Below are 20,113 nucleotides of genomic sequence, written 5' to 3'. Positions count from 1 at the left end.
CAAGGGTGGTAAAAGCCAGACTATGCTCAGTGATTGTGACCAACCAGGAAGTACGGTCCTTTGTGTTTCCCTTCCTCTAAAGCAAGGTAATCTATTTACTGTCTTTATTTCTTCCTTTCTCGTGGAACCACTCTAAATCTATCCATTCTGACCCTCATGTTGCCCATCTTCTGCCACTGAAACTCAAAGGACCACTAGTTGCAAGTGACCGCCCTACTCCTTATAGCAGAATGTCACTCCCCACCTCCATCTTTTCTTGCTCTATCATAGGTAGGTGGGGGGTTGCTATACTTATTTTCTTTCAGTAAACATATTGGTAAAATAGAACATCTACATTTTGACTGTCAGCGTTTGAACTAAAGATTTACAACATGTACGGCATACTCTACAAAAGATCCCTATGCCTCCGGTTCATCAGGTACATGTGTTCACATGCGAGTTTGCATACATGCGTGATCAAGAACACACAGTAACAAGAAATTTCTGACAAATCAGCTCGATATAGGTATTTTGCGATTATGATAGACAGTTGACAAGTGAAATGTGTATTGCAAGATAATGAATTGAACTTAGGAAAGTATAGGCCATTAGTGGTTATTTGTGTATTGTTCTCCCCTAATTATTAGAAGGTTGGGGCCCTATGCAGATGTTTCATCTACATATAGTGTAAGACTGGGATTGCAGCAGCGCACCCCAGCACCTACAGACTGGATGTTCCATTTCACTAGAGGGCCTCTGCAAAGAGTATATAGCTCTAAGTGCATAGGGTCTATCTGACCATAATATCCAATGTACAGAAGCCACACAGGCACAAAACTGGCAGTGAGTGTGCCAATGGTGAGGCAACATCATGTTCTGTGGGTAGTTAGGATGAATGTACAGGGCTTAAGTTAGAAATAGAAGTGTATTATTAGCTCCAGATTCCAAGAGTCTTAATCATTCCCACATGTTAGGCATACACTAATTGTGCAAGACATTTGGCACACAAAGCATAAAGCATTACCAATATTCAGATCAACCTCTTTACATGTTGCAGTTATCCCTGACTTTCCATATACGCTAACATTCAATCACAAAAGAAATCCACCACAAAGTTTATTTTGTGGAATTCTACTGATACAAAACTAAGGTCTACATAATTAAACAGTTTTACAAATTCTCTGATTTAAAGTTGGTGACCAGTTTTAAAAAGCACAAGATCACATTGCAGTACTCATTCTTTCCACAATTTTAATATGGGTACTATTAGTCAAGTTGGCCGAGTATTAAAAAAGTGCTTAACTCACAAGTATAGTTAATACTGTTAGTTACATCCTTGAGTACACTTTTAATTATCAGTTCTCAAACTGATAAGACTAAGCAGCACACACAGCTAGTGAATGAAGTCCCCACTGATTGGATTTTAAGGCAATACTATACTGAGTATGTACTTATGGCACTAACTGAGATGCAACTGGATGTCTATTCTCCTGATTCAAGTATGGTTTTAAAAATACCTCTGGCAAAAAAAACCCTTCAATTTTTAAGTGTGAGCTGGGCGTAAGTACTGAAGGTAAAAGTTAAAATACTAGAAACAGGTAAGTGCCAACATGCAGTAAAATATATGTTAGAGCTTAGGAATAAACACAACTTAACCTTTCTCAAGACTGAGAACTCCAACAATCAACTAGCCAATTTCTGGTTAGAAATTAGAACACTGAAACATCTAGACTAGATACATATAAATGTTTCTAGAAATGAACAACATACAGAATTCAAACATTTCTAGAAGTAGATAACATACAAACTTCAAACTCCAACTTCAAGTAACTTTGCCAATAAGGCTACATAATTGTAAAGTGTTTGCCAGTTACATTAACCTGAAAGGTTTTTCTCAACACATTAGATGACGAATAGGAGCACCTCAGGTCTTTTCAGTCTGTCATTAAGTCAAACAGTTTTAAGAACAGCTCTGCTTCTTCTAAAATGATGTGCTCTTTTCTCCTAGAAAAGTGGGTGGGGTAGGGAGAGAGAAGAGAAATTGAAGCTTAATAATATGATTGGAATCTTAATTTTACTTGCTTCCTACGTGTAAGTCTTACAGTTAAGCTCCTGCTTCAGAGAACAATCCAATTGAAGACAGCTTTGCATGTAGCGACTACACAAGTGACTAGTACATATTCTTTCCACACTTATGGGCAGTATGGACTACTAGCCAAGATTGCAGCATAGCCAGAGCACTTCAGCATACTCCTGCATCTCCCGCTTCATTCTTTAGCCTGGTAATTGCTTCATCTCCTTCATTTTAAATTTCATCTTTCATTTCATTTTACTCAGGAACGCTTAGCCACTATCCTCCCCTCCCACTGCAACATCTACTGAGGAGACTGAGGAAGATGTTACGCATAACTCCTCAAAGTTATGGTTGGAGATTTAAAAACGATTAAAGTTTCTATCACCTCACGTCAGCTGATAACATTTCTACAGGAGTTGAAGGTACTAAGTCTAGAATTATCTCTACTAAAAGATCGAGGTGCATACATAATAGAGCTGCAAGTTGATCTGATTTAAATATAAAAATAAATTAAATAAAAGACTTGGAAATGGTATGATGATAAAGGTATTGTTAGTCAGTAGAAAGCCTGACTGAGATTGGGATTCACGCCATTTTGGAAGGGGATGTGCTCTCCCACTGAAGGATCAGGTCTGTAGCATAGGAGTGGGATCCTTGATCCTATGCTGTCCCTGAATCTTCAGATGGTAGCAAGGAGCACATTTGCACAATAATGCGTGGAGCCCCAGTTGCAACCCTTCTCAAGTCAGTCTCATTTGGCAACAGTTATACATTGGTCACATTTGGCAATGTTTAGACTACTGCAATGTGCTCTACTTGGGGCTACCCCCGAGGAGTGTCTGGAAGCTTCAATTGGTGTAAAATGTAGCAGGTAGTGCACAGTATCAGGACCATTATTACACCTAACTTGAAAGATCTGGACTGGATGCCAATCACTTTCTGAGCTCAATTCAAGGTATCGGCATTACCCTTTAAAGCCCTAAACAGCTTGGGACCTGGATATTTAAAGAACCACCTATCTTGTTATTAACCTGCCCAGGTTATTAAGATCTGCAGGAGGACTGCTTGAGGACACCATTACCAGCCAAGGCCCATTTGTCAGGTGCATAAAAGGGCTTTGTCCTTTGCAAATTGTGGAATATGCTCTCCTCACGAACTACCATTAGCTCTCTTGACTTTTAGAAAGGGTGTGAAGACACATCTTTTTAATTTAGCCTTTTAAATTATGTAGTTTTAATAGTTTACTGTTTGCAATGTTCTTGTTTTTTATTGGTTTACGGTTTTATTGTTTTAAATTGTTGTGAACGACCCTGATGGCTTTTTAGCAAATAAAGCAGTATATACACATTGATAATAAAAATAAGACTGCAGGCTAATGTGAATGATTTGGAAAGCCATTCTGGTCACTGTAATTTACACTGTAATTTATGCTTGGACCCTGAGAATCCAAGGAATACGGTGAACAGGACCATCCAACAATTTTCATGGAAAGTTTTCCAAGTGAAATAGCCTTGCCAGAAGATTATCAGCCCGATATTAAAAGAGCTCATTGCATCCAAGCCCCGCTCCCCTTGTGGCTGATAGACCCTGAGCATGTATTGTAAAGCTCCTTAGATTTACAATTAAAGAAGACCTTCTTAAGTGTGTCCATGAAAGGGGAACGTAAAAGGGGCACAGATAAATCTTGTGAAATGATCTTTCCGGATTATACTATGGAGGAGGTTGATAAAACACTATGCATTTTCAAGGGCTGGACAGTTGGCAAGAGAACAATCTGCAATATTTCATTAGCTTTCCTGCAACTCTCTACTTGACACTGGAATCAGTTGAGAATTTTTCAAAATCCTATGGTGGCAGAAGATTATAAAAGTGGATTTGGGCTTGACTGCTGAACTTTCCGTGGAAGAGTGAATTACTTTGTAATACTCCACTATCCGCATTTGAAGTGTTTCAGTCTATTGCCAGCACATTCTCATCTTTGTTCACTTGGATAACTGCTTGCTATGGCGGTTCACATGTCATTGAAATATATTCCACACGTGTGTTGAGTGTAGGCTTATTATGGTTCTGGAGGTTTTGTAATGGTTGTTTACCTTTCTGTGTTATCAATTTGTTAGACTATTGTAAGTATTTAGGGATATAGCAGTAACCTTTAAACTCCCCCCACCCCATTGGGGGGGTGTTTTAAGTGGGCGGTGCCGAGGCAGCTCTACGGGGATGTTTGGCACCTACAGGCATTTAAGAACTGGTGGTGGGTTCCCTTCTCTTTCCCCTCCTTTTTTGTTTATTTTTCCCCCTTTCTCTCTGTTTTATGAATGTTTATACACTTGCCCATGGTTATCTAATATGGCATTTATTTTTCCTGTCACCTTTCTCTTTCTTGCTTTCAGTAATTCCATGTATCATTTATGACAGTCTTCTTCGTAACGTGAAATGTTAAGGGATTGGGATGTTGTATGAAGGGTGACTTTCAATTACCCTCACACTGACTGAATAAAAGCATGTTCCAGTTACAACAAAGAGGTTACATTTCTTTATAACATTTGGTCATAGAACCAACGGGAGGGGAGGCAACTCTGGGCCTAATTATAAGTGGTTCCACCCAGGACCTTGTGTGAGATGTGAGTGTTGTTGAACCAGTTAGAAACAGTGATTATAGTGCTATCAAATTTAATTTATATTTAAGTGGAAAATTGCCAAGGAAGTCCAACATAGTTACATTCAGTTTCAAAAGAGGAAACTTTTCTAAAGTAACAGAACTCGTAAAACGGACATTGAAAGGGGGAGTCAAGAGGGTGCAATCTCTGGAAAATAATTCACATACCCTTTTCATATCTTTGCTGAATAATCTACAATTCATTAGAACAATGGAATGAGAGATGACAGAATTTCCTCATTTTAACAGGGACTCAATTACATTACTGTTTAGGATGCTGCTAAAGCATTTGTTCAAGGTTGTACTATAACATATATTTCATATAAAAAGAGCAGCAAACAGCTAAACATATTTCTTTAACAGCAGAGTTAAAGTTCTATTAACTTCATACGCACTGCATCAGTCTCCTGAACTATACAGGCCTCTCATTACAGCAAAACATGAACTCAACAAACTATATGCTTTAAAACTGATATTTTATTAAATTGTACTAGGCACAGATAAAGGGGAAAGGGGTGAGAAACCTATGTTAACTAAACCATATTAAGCAACAAAAGATTCTATCGTCTATTCATTACACCTATGGTAGTGTATACAATTATAGATCAGCTATAGTCAAAATCTTTCTCCATCATACAATGCTATAAATATTTTTCTATGGAATGAAAGGCTCCCCCAGTTGTAAAATGACAGGGTTGCTCATCTTGCTTCAATTCTTTTTCTGCAAAAATAGTGGATACTATTAAATCTATGGAATTGGGGAAACCTCCTGGTCCTAAATGATTGGTACAAGTATGTTAATTTTCTAGCTCCTATTTTATTTGTAGGTCTATAATGGAACCTTTTAAAATCCACCTACCTTCCTCTTTTAATGAGGCCTATACAAGAGTTCTCCCTAGGTCAGGAAAGCATCATGCACTGTGTTCTAACTATAGACCGATTTCTTTGATAAAGGTGGATGTCAAGATATTGACAACTACACTAGCATGCAGGCTACGGCTAATGCTCCCCACTCTTGTTCATCCAGGTAAGGTTGGGTTTATATGGGACCATCAACAATCAGATAACAACAGACCTTTAGAGAGCAATCCTATGGAGCCCTCTGTCTATTGAATACTCTGCTAGCAAGAGTCAGAGCAAGCAGGAGCAGGCTAGAACTGAAAACGCCTTCTGTTCCTCATTTTTAAAAAGTCCATCTGGTGACTTAGTGGTGGTGGGTGTGGACAGTGAGGGAGGTTATGGAGAGGCTGTAGGATCCTATGGATCCTGGCCTCTGCCATCCCCTCCCTGTGTCCCACTCCATTTCACGCTCCCCGAATTCCTCCAAGGTCACTGTTGTTGTAGGAGCATCTATGGCCTCTGGAGGGGAATCCAACATATCCTATGCTTCCTGGGACGTGCTCTCAGGGACCATAGGATTGCTCTGTTAACTGATGTAGTAGCCTTAATTTCAAGCAATTTCATCTACTTTCAGTTCTTTGACATATACGTAAATAAGTCGGTTATTTTTCTGTCTTAATGTTTATTCATACATTATATATTAATATTCATACATTATATATTAATATATTGGATATTCGTGTAGTCTTTCTAAATTTAGATATATTGTCATCTAATACTTGTAATGCATTGAAACTGGCATTTGTATTTATGGAGTTTTTCCTTTTTAAAGGTTTTTTTTTGTAAGTTTAATAGAATTGGAAATACATATGGGCATTGTGCCAAGAGGGAAAATCGCTTATTGCCCTGAACACATACATGTAACCATGGAGGAAATGAGCAAGATCTCTCTTCACACAATATCTAAAGTGTAGAAAGTAGATGTGGAATCCACTTGTGGCTTCTCTATTGAGGCTTCCTTGTGATGTGTGAAGCTTCTCTCCAATACCCATCATCAAAAAAGTTCCATTCAGTGAGAACATTTGAATACCAAATTAGAATGCAATAAGTCTATAAAGGAGGTGAGTGTTTATTTGTAGCCATCACAGTCAAGTCTGCAGTCAGAATATTTTGTTATCCTTATGCCTTTAGGTGCCAAATCATTGTCTCAGCAAATCTGATGATGCCTACTAATAAAATTCAATCGTATGTAGTGATTTAAGAGCTGCTGCCCCAACTTGAGCTCTTAGTAGCGTGCAGTCTTATTCATACCTTAAGGTAGTCCTCTTGAGTTACAATATTGTTCCTCAATCGGTTGTCTGGATTACACAGACATGACACTACTGTCTGTATGCTTCGGTCCACAGATTTCTAAAATAATTAAGTTTTATTAGTTTACTGTTAATATTGCATGCTGCATGTACCCTAAAGACTGAGCATTAAACTGTATGCACCAAGGCCTTTGCTGCAAAGGTTGATAGCTCCAGAATAAAATCAAAGGCAACATCATTAGTGTTGTGCAATTTTTCTAGTAGTAGTTTAAGAAGCCCCTAAAATAGTAATTCAAGAGGAAAGTTACAATTCCTTCACTAATAAAAGGGTTCTTCACCCAGAGTGTGGATTTCCTAATAACGGACAGAATAACTTGATGTCTATGTAGCAGCCTTGCAATTCTTTTAAGAATTCCTGGCAATTCTTGTAAGAATTCCTGGATCTTAAAAAGTACCGACAATCACTAATAGTGGAATCTTATGCATGTTTACTCAGAAATCTCACTGATCTCAATGGAACTTACTCCCTGGTAAGTGTCCATAGGACTGCGGCCTTAACATACAATCCTAAGCATGTTTAGACAAAAAGAAGTCCTACAACTCCCAGCATCACCTAGCCAGCCATGCTGGCTGAGGAATGCTGGGAGTTGTAGAACTTTTTTATGCAAAGGACTGCATGCTTAGACTTCTAATTGTTAATACAGTACATCAATAAACATTGACTTTTGCTTGATGGTAACTAGAGATGTAACATTTCCGAAAATTTTGATATCATGGGGGGAAAGAATTTCCAGGGGAAAAAATAAATTTGGGGGGAAATTGAAAAACAACACTTTTTTAAAGCAGTCTTTACAGATCTACAGTCATTTTGTTACTTTAGGCAAATTAAAATGTATTATGTGCAACTTGGTTGCTCAGAAAATTACATTTAATTTTAAAAAGTAAACACAGTAAATTTGTAAATTATTGTTTGAATAAACTATACTTTTAAATTTAGTATACCAAACATGATAATTTTATGAACAAACGCAGGTTATACATTTTAGGTCCCTATTTCCTGAATAGACGGAATAGCCCCTGAAACATCGGAATCATGCCAGAAGCAAGAAGGAAGAGCTGGAGGCAAAGGAAGACCAGTATACAGAATCGGTTCTTCTTTATGAGGAATTTGGTTGGGGTGTTTAGGGAAATCTGATCTGAAGGAAAAGCTACCGAGAGCTCATTTAGCTGGGGAAGACTCTCTTACCTATTAAGAATGGTAACCAAGCATATTTTAACTTTAAAAAACTTTAAGCAATCTCATGCTATTATTTGAATAGTGGCATATTATTCCCCTTTTAAGTCTAATTGGGAATTTTATTAAAAACTGTGGTGGTAAGTTCCATAGACCCAAGCTTCAAACTTCTTTTAAAGAAACATTAGTGGAATAACCCATACATTCCATCACATGTGGTGGCAGTGGCAAGATAACCTACAGGGTTTCTCTTACATGTGGGTTTTAAAAATGCATTCACTGATGCTATAGCACATAACCAGAACAAGCTCAGAAACACAGGACTCTACAGAACAAACCAAAACTGTAAAAAAATGCACATTTTGTTTGCCTATCATATGGTGACTCTACTCACATGTTGGGAAACTCAGTGTCCCTAAATGCCTATCAGTAAAAGATACATTAGATTAATATTTTAATAGGAAGCAGAATAAATAACTATGCTGGGAGTCTTACAGGGAGGATTAAAACCCCTTTTTCCTCATGGCTTCAAAATTTCCAGACATTTTACATCTAGTGTTACATAAAAGTTTGCCTATTATGTAGTTTTTCTATATCATTTGCAGGGAACAAAGGCAGAGTAGCAATATATGATGAACACCTCATTCTAAAATTAATAATCCAGTAATAATAATCCTGGGGGTGGGGGGAATCTGGTTTTTTTCTAGTCCTTCACAACTCTGTCTAAAGGAAACCATGGAAGAAAAAAGCAGGGAACAAGCCTTTTTTTTTTTTTTACAAAAAATCTTTTGCTTAGGATGCATACATTTGCACACAATGAAAGTAGCTTATTCCATGATAAGAAGTAAATATAATGAATGTGATCTGGAATAATATGGAAAAGTTCTCAATGTAATATACTTCCAAGTGCAGAGGTAACAAATAGTAAGGTATCTCTGACCTGTGAATACAAGCTCATAAAGTTTCCAAATATCAGGCTTCCTGTGGAAGTCTTTCTACTTCTCTAGGAGAGAGACATGAGAAGGAAACTTTCCCTAGCTGTATGGGACTCGTTTTCCATTTAAAGATTTCTCAGACATTTGATACATAGGAATACAACACCTCAAACAGGAAAAGAAGAATTTAAACTTCTCATGCCTGGATCAAACTTTCCCGATCAACCTTGGTTCTTAGAGGAACAATTCTATGTCTCAGCTATAGAACCCTCTGCCTTCCATCACAGAAATACAAATCCCATGCTAATGACTTTGACAATGTGGCTTTCCTATCACTATCATACTACTGTTTCTGCCAACAATGACCCTACTATAGATATTTTAGCAAACATGGAACAAAATGCTGAATGAAGCAATAAAGCCAGCAGCCTTTTGCTCAAGTATTTTTATTCGCCACTGACCAGAAAGACCCCAGGATGGGAGAGAAGCAATATACATAACCACCTTTCCATACGCCAATTTTCCTCCCCTGCAATGTTCCCCTCATCTCATCACTAAGCAGACACCTCATGTAGTTCCCTATATGTAAAAAGGGGATCACAATAGAAATCATGCATACCTTTTGCGGGCTGTTTGCACAGGACTGTGCAGTCTCAGCCATAGAACACTCCGCTTGGTCAGTTCCTGTATCCATTTCACCACCATAATTCACTGTGGTATAAGTCTGTGTAAAGTATGAAGTTCAAAGCTTGATACAAAGGTATACTGTCCATCCCATAAGCAGAATAGAAGGAAGCAGCTTGAAAAAGAAGTAGTATGTGCAGGCTTGCAATAGAAAACAATTCAAAAACACAAGTTATAAAAATATATCAAAACACATTTGGTATTGTCCTTTTCATCTGCCTATACTCCTACACCAGCTAAAACCTCAGGATTTCTGGATCAGCCTTCCAGTGATCGTAAAAGCCTACTTTGTACAGCAACCTTCCCTAGAGCCTCTTCCAATACCTACCCTATTTTCCATCCTACAACTGTTATTCACAGAATCAGCCTAAGGTCAAGCCAGTTCTGAACCTTCAGCTATATTTCTACAATGCCTGTTGTAACTTTGAGGGCAGAAGGAGGTTCATTTTTCAGGCAACCATTTTACTATGCATATTTTAATAATACAATGGCTCAATTTAAGTTCCGATGCTGTTTAGAATAAGAACATAATGAAAACAGGAATGTGACACCTATCAGGCCCCATAATTCAAACTGAACCCTTTACACCAGCGGAGGACAACCTCTGACCTGCATTGGGGCTCAATCCGCCCTGCCCCTCCCCAAGTCTGAGGGTGAAAGGCACAAAGGGGAATCCCTTTCTTATCTCCGATCAGCAATAAGCTGGGAATTCCCCTGCACCACATCCTGCTCTGCTTGTGTCCCAATCAGAACATGAGCAGCATGGGAATAACGAAGGAGCCAGATTCGGCCGGGGTTTGCAGGAATCAGCTCCTGCAAGCTCCAGCTGAATCCCTTCCTGTACTGCTCATGCACCAACTGGGATACATGCATCAGAAAGAGCAACCCATGTCGGCTCCTGCAAGTCCTGGCAGAGTCTCTCCCTGCGCTGTTTGTGCCCTGATCGGAACCTGTGCGGCATGAGGAGGAGCTGGCTCCCTTTCTCCATGCAGTGGGAGGTATGGAGCTCCATGCCTCTCTCTGCACATTTTTAAGTGGGCAGGACAGGGACGGATGACATCATAGGAGGGATGAGGCTTTGGGCTGATAAATGTTGAGAAGCAGCATGACTCATCCTCTGTGGTTGGAAAACTATTGTTGGAGAACTTTCCTCCCAAAGGCAGAATCGAAGAAAGCAAAGATATTCCATGCTATAACGTCTATAATGGGGTTGGACTCGATGGTCTTATAGGCCCCTTCCAACCTTACTATTCTAGGATTCTAACAAGAGGAAGAAACTGAAGCCCAGGTGGATTCAGTTATCTATTAACAGGGCACATTTAATGAAGGCAGCAGCCCTGTGATAAAGTCTGTGATAAGAAGTGATGTTCAAGAGTCCTGGAGCATTAAGGCCCTCATAAGGTAAAGAAGAACAAGCTTTAAGAAAAACAAGTTTTGATTCGAAACCTTTTTGTACATAGTGGTGGGCAATCTGAGAGTCCCTATCACCCCCCACTGGTATCCACCAGGGGCTGCGCCCCACTCCTGTCGAATTTGCCACCGCTAGGGTCACATCAATTTAGCAGGGAAAAGAAGCGTGTGTGGAGCGCTTGCCTTTTTTCCAAGCAGAAACATGCACCCAGAAGCACAATTCTGCTTGGAAACAGGACATGCGCTCCCCATGCGCTTTGTTTCCCTGCTAAAATGGCACAATTTTGCCATCCTAGCAGTGGCGGCAACAGCAGCAGCTGCAGAACAGAGCAGTGGCTGCAAAAATGGCCCGGGGGGCTGCATGTGGCCCAAGGGCCACATATTGCCCAACCTGTTCTACATTTTGGGAGGAGAAAAAAACAAGCTATTAAATCAATAGGGAGCATATTTCACCCTAACAAGCTGGTTGGTGTTATCCCACAATGGTTACTCTGGACAGCAAAGCTATCCAATAGCAAGGCATAGAAAAGCTATGGCACTCTGGGACAGTCCCTGAAATATTTCCTCTTCTTTGTCAGCTCAGAGGATAGCAGCACTCCACAGCTAAAAAGGCTGAGAGCTAAACTAGATGTTATACTCAACTCATCATAAACTACATCTGTTTCTTTCTGTCCCGACTCTACTGTAAATCCATTTCACTGGATCCAGAGCTCTAATATAGTTCTTCTTCTCTCATAACCTCTATCAACTTTCTTCACACCATGCATAGATTTATAAGCATTTACCATGTCCCATCTTTCTCTGCACTGTCTTTTCACCAAACCAAAAACCCTGAACACTTTCATCTTTCCCCAGGGAAGGTGTTCTAATCCATAGAGGTGCCCCGACCTCCCCAAACTTTAAGAAAACAATGCACTGTACAGTAAATCCCTGCCTATAGGCTTAAAATCTAGACACAAGAAAAGGAAGCCAAGATCTTCAGAGGTCATCCACTAGATGAGACTGGAACACTGGACTTTCCTTTTCCACAGTGGATGGAGAGTATCCTAATCTGGAGCAAGTGATAGAAGCAGCCCAGACTGGGACATACTCCACCCATTTTAGAAAAGGAACCTTTGTGCTAAGTCCACTGTTCATTTTCCTACAGTGGAGGTGGGTATCCTAGTCTGGGTTGTTCCTCCCACTCACTACAGGCCAAATTTATATAAAGTTGAAGTCACCTTCCCTGCGTGGGAGAGTGCCTCTCCATTTCAGAAGTAAAATAGCTCAACAGGCAAAAATATTCTCATCAAATAGTTAAATGGGAAAAAATAGCAAGAACAACAAGTAAGGAGGAAGAGAGGTACTCCCCATGAGTCCAACCTCTAAATAACCTGAATAAAAATTGTCAATGAACTGAAAGAATTGCTTCACTCCCAGCAGCAAGATATAATCTCATCTAGGAGAGTTGGATACCCTCCATCCACTGCAGAAAAGGAACCTTCACAGTAAGTCCAACATTCCGTTTTCCTACAGTGGAGAAGGGTATCCTAGTCTAGGATGTTCCTGAACAGGACTTTCTTACCACAGGTCTCTTCTGCTATTCAGTTTAAGTAGAGACCACCTGCTGCAGAACCCACCTGCCGAAGGATACTTCAGCAGAAGCAAAGACATTCAGCTTATAATGGTGGACAAACATGGAAATGGAAGACCAAGCTGCCACTCAACAAATGCCAATCAAGGGAGCATTAGTGCTGAATGCAGCCAGAGTGGCTGCGTTCCTTGTGGAATGAACTGTAAGACTCAGAAGGACAGGAGCAGCCAAATCCCCATAGCATAGCGAAATGCAGGCTTTGATCCATCTTGAAAGTGTTGCCACTGAAACCTTTCTTCCCATAGTGGCTGGGTGGAAAGAAACAAACAAAAAAATCAGACGATCTAAAGTCTTTAGTACAGGCCTTGATTGCCTTACGTACATCCAATTTGTGCCATTCCTTTTCTTTGGGTGCTTGAGGGTTGGGACATGAAGATAAGATTGATGGTACAAGGTGTTCACTTTGGGTTCAAAGGCAGGGTCTGTGCATAGAATTACATAGCCGTTATGAATGCAAAGTTCCTTTCTAGCCAAGAGTGCACTGAGCTCTGACACCCTACATGCTGAGGTGATGGCAACTAAAAATAAAACTTCCCAGAAAAGACGTTTTAGGGGCACTTGTATGTAGGGGTTCAAAGGGAGGTTTCACTAAGCCCCTAAAAACTTTATCGTCCAAGAAGGAAACCTGTGGGAGGTTGCAGTAAGGAGCCTCCTCTAAGAAATCTCCTAATATGTGGATGCTGGGACAGGGCAACATTCTTCTTACTGCCACAAGTGGTGCTAAGGGCTGCAACATGTCTTTTAACATATTATGTATAAAAGCAGTTTTCAGGTGGAGCAGCACCAATGCACTGCTTTCCAGGGCTAGGCAGGACTGGAACTTGGAGTTGCTCCATTTTCCACACAGGGAAAATGGCTTCAACTTCATGCAAGTTTGGCCCTGCCTTCTGGAGTGAGTGGGAGGAACAACCCAGACTAGGATACCCTCCTCCACTGTAGGAAAATAGCTACGCTAGCTACTCAAGATCAAGGGCACAATTACAAAAGAGGCCCTATGACATAATTCCCTCCTGAGATGTTTACCTGGTGCAATAATTATTTTCTTTTACATGTCAATCAAAATCAATTGTTTGCCCAGGGATTTAGCGGTAGATAGTAGATTTCACTGGTGTTCCTCATTTGGCTTATATTTTCAGCCATATGTTTCCCTTTCTTGACTTTTGGTTAATTAGTAATAGTTTTAATTGATTTTAAATGCTACTTAATTCGTTAATTGATTCCATCGTATTTTATGGATTTCATAAGAAGCCTTGAAGGCTCTTGTTTAGTAAAAGGTCGGGTTATTTATTTTAAAAATAAATGAAATCAAACTAATTTGTACATGTGCCAATGCACAAATTAATTACAACAGCAGCTCCAAAACACAGAAGAGGAACGTTTTCCGGTACTTACTTCAGTTGTTCAGTTGTTAAAAAAACCCTCTGATTTTTAGTTAGGCAGTATCAGGTATTTCAGTATTTCAGCATATGAATACTTCTTGGTCAATTTAGCTGTTAGCAACTGAGATTAAATAAATACAAAGAGTGTGACCCTCTTACCGGAGGCATAATGTAATTTCTTGGCTCTCCAGGAGGCCATTGTGGTGGAATCTTAAAAACAAAACAAATGAAGATTATAACAACATGCAGCCGTTTTTACTAGAACATATTTTAACATACAAGTTAAATACTAAGGTTCACAATAACGTATATATAGAAACAGCTGTTTAGAAGACTGAATGTCTGTCCAATTCGTTTAAAGAAACTTGCTGAACCAAAATTGGTGCCGACGAGAGAGATTTGGATTCTGGGACCACGGGCTATACTTCCTGGAAGATGGGCTGTTGGCTAGGGATGGGTTGCACCTCACAAAGGATGGGAAGAATGTGTTTGGCCACAGCATGAAGAACTTCATCAGGAGGGCTTTAAACTGAATCCTACAGGGAAGGGAGATGTAATGTTGGGGGTAACAATGGACGTAGGCGCATGCACTGCAATGGAGAGAACAGCTCTGATAGTGCCCAATAATAGTCTTCAGACACATGTAGGAAGAAAGCCAGACTATGAAGCACATGGTCTTTGATGTCTATATACTAATGCCCAGAGTGTGGGAAACAAACAGAACGAACTTGAACTCTTAATACAAGAGGGAAATTATGACCTGACAGGTATAACTGAGACTTGGTGGGATGACTCTCATGACTGGGATACAGCAATTGAAGGATATAACTTGTTCAAAAAGAACAGGAGGAACAGAAAGGGAGGTGGGGTTGCACTATATGTGAAAAATACATATCTCTGCACAGAAATACAGGAAGAGGAGCTTGGTAGCCCCATCGAGAGCATCTGGGTTGAAATAAATGGAGCAAAGAATAAAAGGAACCTGGTGGTCGGAGTCTACTACCAGCCACCCAATCAAGGAGAAGACAAGGATGAAACTTTTGAAAAGCAAATAGCCAATGTTTTAAGGAAGCATGATGCAGTAGTAATGGGGGACTTCAATTTCCCCAATATTTGTTGGGAGACAAATTCTGCAAAACATGGCCCCTCCAGGAAATTCCTGACTTGTGTGGCGGATAACTTCCTCCTACAGAAAGTAGAGGAAGGAACTAGAGGATCGGCTATCCTTGATTTGATCCTAACCAACAGAGATGACTTAGTGGATAAAGTAGCAGTTACAGGAACTCTGGAGGAAAGCGACCATGTTGCACTTGAGTTCTTGGTTCTACGGGAAGCAAAAGCCGAGTGTAGTCAAACGAGTACCCTGGATTTTAGGAAAGCTGATTTTAATAAACTCAGAACAATGATCAGTAAGGTCCCATGGCAAGCGACGCTAACGAAAAAAGGAGTCCAAGATGCGTGGGAGCTTTTAAAAAAGGAAATTCTCAAGGCACAATCACAAGCAATTCCAACAAGAAGAAAAGGTGGGAGACAACAGAAGAAGCCAATGTGGCTTCACAAAAAGCTTAGGGATGACCTGAAAACAAACAAGGACACATACAGGAAGTGGAAAGAAGGCCAAGTAACAAAGGAAGAGTACAGGCAGATAGCACAGAATTGCAGGGATGGCATCAGGAAGGCTAAAGCTGAGAATGAGCTGAGGTTAGCAAGGGATGTTAAAAACAACAAAAAGGCTTTCTTCAGCTACGTGCATAGTAAAAGACAGAGGAAAGAAATGGTTGTTCAGCTATTAAATAAGGATGGCAAAACGATAGATGACAAAGAAAAGGCAGAGGTGCTCAATTCCTACTTTGGCTCAGTCTTCTCCCAAAAGAGGGTCTATGACCCCCCTGGCAAAGGCAAAGTACAGGCTGAAGGGGCAGGATTGCAGCTTGAGATGGATAGGCATATGGTCAAGGAACACCTCATTACTTTCAGTGAGTTCAAATCTCCAGGGCCAGATGAACTGCATCCTAGAGTAATAAAGGAACTGGCAGAAGAACTCTCAGAACCACTGTCTATTCTCTTTGAGAAATCATGGAGGACGGGGGAAGTGCCAGATGACTGGAGGAGGGCTAACGTTGTCCCTATCTTCAAAAAGGGTAAAAAGGAGGAACCTGGGAACTACAGACCAGTCAGTCTGACATCAATCCCTGGGAAAATCCTGGAGCAGATCATAAAGCAATCCATCTGGAAGCACCTTGACAACAATGCCGTGATTACTCGAAGCCAACATGGATTTGTCAAAAACAAGTCCTGCCAGACAAATCTGATCTCATTTTTTGATCAAGTAACCTCCCTTGTAGACCGTGGGAATGCTGTAGACATCATATACCTCGACTTCAGCAAAGCTTTCAACAAAATGCCCCATGATATCCTGATGAGCAAACTAGCTCAAAGTGGGCTAGATGAAACAACGATCCGGTGGATCCACAGTTAGCTACAGAATCGGACCCAAAGAGCGCTTATCAATGGGACTTTCTCAAACTGGGGAGAGGTAACGAGTGGGGTACCGCAGGGCTCAGTCCTGGGCCCAGTGCTCTTCAACATTTTTATGAATGACTTGGAGGAGGAGGTGAAGGGAATGCTGATCAAATTTGCAGATGACACAAAATTGGGAGGGATAGCTAATACTTTGGAAGACAGAAACAAAATTCAAAGTGATCTGGATAGACTGGAGTGCTGGGCAGAAAACAACAGAATGACATTTAATAGGGATAAATGCCAAGTTCTGCACCTAGGAAAAAGAAACCAAATGCACAGATACAAGATGGGGGATACGTGGCTCAACCACACTACAAGCGAGAAGGATCTTGGAACTGTTGTCGATCACAAGCTGAATATGAGCCAACAATGGGATGTGGCTGCAAAAAAGGCAAATGCTATTTTGGGCTGCATTCATAGAAGCATCGCTTCCAAATCCCGGGAAGTACTAGTTCCCCTCTACTCAGCACTGGTTAGGCCTCATCTGGAGTACTGTGTCCAGTTCTGGGCACCACACTTTAAGAAGGACGCAGACAAACTGGAGAGGGTTCAGAGGAGGGCAACAAAGATGATCAGGGGACAGGAAACAAAGCCCTATGAAGAGAGACTGAAAGAACTGGGCATGTTTAGCCTTGAGAAGACTGAGGGGAGATATGATAGCACTCTTCAAGTCCTTGAAAGGTTGTCACAGAGAGGAAGGCCAGGATCTCTTCTCGATCATCCCAGAGTGCAGGACACAGAATAATGGGCTCCAGTTACAGGAAGCCAGATTCCGGCTGAACATCAGGAAAAACTTCCTGACTCTAAGAGCAATACGACAATGGAACCAATTACCTGGGGAGGTGGTGGGCTCTCCCACACTGGAGGCGTTCAAGATGAGGCTGGACAGCCATTTGTCAGGGATGCTCCAACTTGGATTCCTGCATTGAGCAGGGGGTTGGACTCGATGGCCTTGTAGGCCCCTTCCAACCCTACTACTATTCTATGAATTAGCAATAAAGGCCACTTACACAATGCAGAATACCACAAATGGAATATCTGAATGACTAGGTCATCTCTTGGGGATGGGGAGAGAAAAAAAAAAAAGAGGTAAACTATCTCAGTAACATAACTGCACAATAAAATAGGGCAGCAAGTGCTAAAAACAAATTGAGATGTTCACTGGATTTCGATGAAGCCATTTCTGGTGCTTCCTGAGGTGAAGCAAGTTTCCCTCTGAAGCAACCAGACCCAAAGCTGGACCCTGCATGAGGCTTCATTGGCAAATCAGGCTTAAGAAAGGCAGACAGTGTGTCTCCAAAAATGGTATATTTTGTTTTTGTTTCTCTAAACACTGCTGGAGGGGAAGGGGGTCCACCTTCTAATCCTAAGGCAGGTTTTACCAGGGACTCTCCAATAATTGTGCGTTGGGGAAGGGCATGGATGGGACTGTGAGATGGCCATTCTTCCAATGCCACCAGGCTTCACTATGAAAAAAGTCTTAAAATGGTTTTCAGTCATCGTAACTCCCTAGCTCCTGCACCTATCCTTCTGAAACTTAGCAAGTTTCTTGCCTGGAGACACTTCGATGTGTGCCCTTTTCATAGAAATTGCCCCAAAAACCACAAGGGGAGGGAAAGGGAAGCAAATTGTTCAACACTCTACCCCCACACAAATTTGAGGACTCTTCTTTCACATAAACTGCTGCACCTATCCTGAAACTTTGTATATTTTCTTACTTAGGGCCACGTCTATGCTACCTGTCATTTTCAGAAGAATGGTTTACAAGGAATAGAGGAGGATAAGTGTTTCTTTTTTTGATAACCTCAAATGTAACAGCTGCTCTTGCACAAAAATCCCTGCACTTATTTATCTGAAACTTGGCAACCTCAATCCCCTCTGAAAGGGGTAACTACCCCTGCAAATTTCAACGAATTCTGAGAAAAAACCCACTGCACCTGGTTTTCTGAAATTTGGCAGATGTAATCCCCTCCTAAGGGGCTACTATGACTGCAAACTTTGTCAGCAGAGGTTAAAACATTTTTTTTAATTGATTGATGTCTCGGATTTCCAAATCTTGACTTGATTCAGTATCAAAGCAGACAGCCTCCAAATCAGTCCAAGCAGAATCTGTCTGTTTTGCAAAGTACCAGTGTCAGAGTTTAATCTTGTGGTCGGTGCACACTTCAAAAGTAACACTACAAAAATCTGGACTCGGGCAGCTAAATTAAGTGCATCACTGTACCTAGCACTTAATTTTTTAAAAAGTGTGTAACACCTTTCACACAAGTATTTCCAAGAAGTTAAGAAGCGGGAGGGGAGAAAAACAATTCTTAAATACCTCTGTCACTACAGTAAATTAATTCACATATTTATTGAGACAAACCGCCACCACAACACAGGAACTATTTTCTTCTTGCTCATTAGTCCCATAGCCATGTATCCACATATACAGCCAGTCATATGTAAACGTTTTCAGTTAAAATTAGAAATCAGGTGTAATTTAAGATTGGCTTCCCTATTTAGATACTAGAACAGAAATATATTCATACAAACCTGGTAATTGTAAGTTGGCTGGTATCCTACAGGAACTTGCTGCTGAATTAATAAAGCTGGTGAGCCATAAGGATATGCCTGAAAGTTCAAATACAAAGCTACTGTTGGATAAGTTTTCTCCTGAGTAAGAAAGGTAACAAGTGAGAAATTAAAAGTTTTTGAAAACTAGTTATGAAAAGTTTTCACAAATATCTCCCTGTAGGATTCATCTCATAGGCAAGAAGCCTATGGTTCAACTAGCAAATGACTATAACCATATAGAGTGGTTCACAACCAAAAGCAAACCATGGCTTATTACATAAATGAGCCAATACAAGCCTCAGGCTCATACTTTAAAGCTTCCACTCTTAGTTAACATCAAACTACATTTTGGTGCTGCATTCGAACTTGGCAAATGATGGCTTGTTGAAATCACTGTTTGTTAAGAAACCAGGATGTCAATCCAAGAAGCTTCAAATCTCCTCCCTCACATGTAAAGGGAAGGAGAGCATGAGCCAAAAGCTCATACTGGCTCCTTCCTGTCTGAACAAAATATTTATGTCTAAACTTATTTTAGACTTATTTAGACAAGCCAGCTTTGGAATGGAAAGGGCCCGGAAAAAAGTAATTGTACCTATAGATCTGAGACCATGATATTCTAAAGCCTAAAGACTTTTATTTTGAGCAAAGTCATAATTTTAGAGTAATAAAATTGTTACAGCAGAGTTAAAACTGTCTGCTTATTCTAAGATTTAACTATGTTTAGTATCAAATATTTAACTTACTTCAGACTGTGCTTAGATATATGGAGAACAAGCACATTATTTATTCCTCACTTTCAAACACTTTCAAACATTTTATGTTTTATAAAATGCAGTGAATGTCCTCCCCTGTTAAGCATCTTACCACTCAACTGATATGGACCTAAGGTTTAAGGCACAG

The 20,113-nt window shown here is 40.4% G+C and overlaps 1 protein-coding gene across 9 annotated transcripts in view; it reads right to left on the bottom strand.

Moving 5' to 3' along the window:
- Positions 1-353: 353 nt before the first annotated feature.
- Positions 354-20,113, bottom strand: part of DAZL (deleted in azoospermia like) — a 30,533-nt gene continuing 10,773 nt past the window's right edge. For 2 of the 9 annotated variants that reach the window (XM_084858423.1, XM_084858426.1), the window contains exons 7-11: positions 19,193-19,270; positions 14,294-14,344; positions 9,648-9,752; positions 6,861-6,959; positions 888-1,983 (exon numbers count right to left, since the gene is read on the bottom strand). In XM_084858423.1, the coding sequence (XP_084714549.1) occupies positions 1,930-1,983; positions 6,861-6,959; positions 9,648-9,752; positions 14,294-14,344; positions 19,193-19,270 (387 nt within the window). In that variant the 3' untranslated portion in view covers positions 888-1,929. Of the gene's footprint in view, positions 1,984-6,860; positions 7,460-8,808; positions 9,753-14,293; positions 14,345-19,192; positions 19,313-20,113 lie in introns of those variants that run through there. The other 7 variants (XM_084858425.1, XM_084858429.1, XM_084858427.1 and 4 more) reach the window with 6 other exon arrangements.

Source organism: Heloderma suspectum, chromosome 5, assembly GCF_057233095.1.
Source record: "Heloderma suspectum isolate Gila_16-S chromosome 5, 16-S_ref, whole genome shotgun sequence".
Classification (NCBI taxonomy): domain Eukaryota; kingdom Metazoa; phylum Chordata; class Lepidosauria; order Squamata; family Helodermatidae; genus Heloderma; species Heloderma suspectum.
Note: the sequence above shows the minus strand (reverse complement) of the source record. Positions and strands in the feature narration are given on the sequence as shown.